The 1,399-nt window shown below is 63.0% G+C and overlaps 1 protein-coding gene across 1 annotated transcript in view; it reads left to right on the top strand.

Annotated features, from left to right (window-relative positions):
• The window catches only part of ATG9B (autophagy related 9B), a 10,122-nt gene that overhangs the window by 4,305 nt on the left and 4,418 nt on the right, over positions 1–1,399 (top strand). Inside the window, 2 exon segments of the mRNA XM_027772539.1 lie at positions 981–1,119; positions 1,122–1,381. Of these exon segments, the coding sequence (XP_027628340.1) occupies positions 981–1,119; positions 1,122–1,381 (399 nt within the window).

The raw sequence follows: 1,399 nt of genomic DNA, 5'->3' as shown, positions 1-1,399 counted from the left end.
CTGCCTTCCGGGGCATGCTCCCCTTGCCCCCCCCCCCACCCCAGCCTACCATGTGGCCCTCCTGCACAGCAAGGGGAGAGCTCTAGAAGGCCTGTGAGTAGGAAGCAGCAGACACAGAACAGGCAGGGGTCAGGAGACCAGTGAGGTCAAAGCGGGGAGGGCAGGAGTGCTCCCCTGGAAGGATACTGACGCTCCATTTCTCCTCCTCCTCCTCCCCACCCCTCTCCTGCTCCTTCTGCGGAAAGGGAGATGCTGGGATGGAGTGGAGAGGCTGGCTCGAAGGGACGGGACTGACCTGGACTGGGGAAGCTGGTAGAACTGGGCTAAATGAGATTGGCAGCTGTCCAGGGACCAGCAGATGGTGAAGTTGCTGCCTTGCTGGCCCCCATGTGGCTGACTGCAGCCATCCAAACTAGACCAACAGCAGCTCACTCCAGACACGAGCATGGCCAGGGGCTTAGGAAGGCGAATTGGATAGCCTAGTGCAGGTGGCCTAGAGGGGGCCAGAGCAGTCTCAAAGCTCACAGGTGGTAAGGACTGTGGCCCAGAACAGGCAGCCATGCTGGACCCTGAAAGGAGAGATTCATTCCCCAAGAATGGCTGCCCCTCTTTCAGGAGACGACTAAGAGGGGCTCAGGGAAACCTGCTCTGAAGGAGGCCAGAAGCCAGGGCCCATGCCTGTAGAGTATACTACCAGGTGTCACCAGGAAGCGCATGACTAATGCCAACTGAGTGGCAGGGATCAGTGATGAGGATCAGAACAAGTCAGAAGAGGATGAAAGGAATGGGAAGGGCCATTGTCAGTGACAGGGCTAGGGGAGGGCGGCAAGATGCAGGTGGAGGAGGAGGGGGAGGGATGTAGCTTCCGTCGTGGTGAGTTGGTGGCAGTTCTTAGGCAGCGCATTTAGGGGTGGGAGCTTGGGCGTCGCTAAGGAGCACAGCCCAGACCCTGGCGCTCACAGTCCCGCTCTTCTCCGTAGGAGGAGCTAAGCTCGGTGCCCTGGGCGGAGGTGCAGTCGCGCCTCCTGGCGCTGCAGCAGAGCGGCGGGCTGTGTGTGCAGCCGCGGCCGCTGACCGAGCTGGATGTCCACCACCGTATCCTGCGCTACACCAATTACCACGGGCCAACAAGGGCGTGCTGCCGGCCCGCTGCCCGCTGCCCTGGGGAGGCAGTGCGGCCTTGCTCAGCCGCGGCCTGGCACTCAACGTCGACCTGCTGCTCTTCCGCGGGCCCTTCTCGCTTTTCCGCGGGGGCTGGGAGCTGCCTGATGCCTACAAGCGCAGCGACCAGCGGGGCGCCCTGGCTGCGCGCTGGGGGCGCACGGTGCTGCTGCTGGCCGCAGTTAACCTGGCGCTGAGTCCGCTGGTGCTGGCCTGGCAGGTGCTGCACCCCTTCCAC

Source organism: Tupaia chinensis, unplaced genomic scaffold (genome assembly GCF_000334495.1).
Source record: "Tupaia chinensis unplaced genomic scaffold, TupChi_1.0 Scaffold000280_1, whole genome shotgun sequence".
NCBI classification, from domain to species: Eukaryota; Metazoa; Chordata; class Mammalia; order Scandentia; family Tupaiidae; genus Tupaia; species Tupaia belangeri.
The sequence above is the reverse complement of the archived record's forward strand: the minus strand, read 5'-3'. Positions and strand labels throughout refer to the sequence as shown.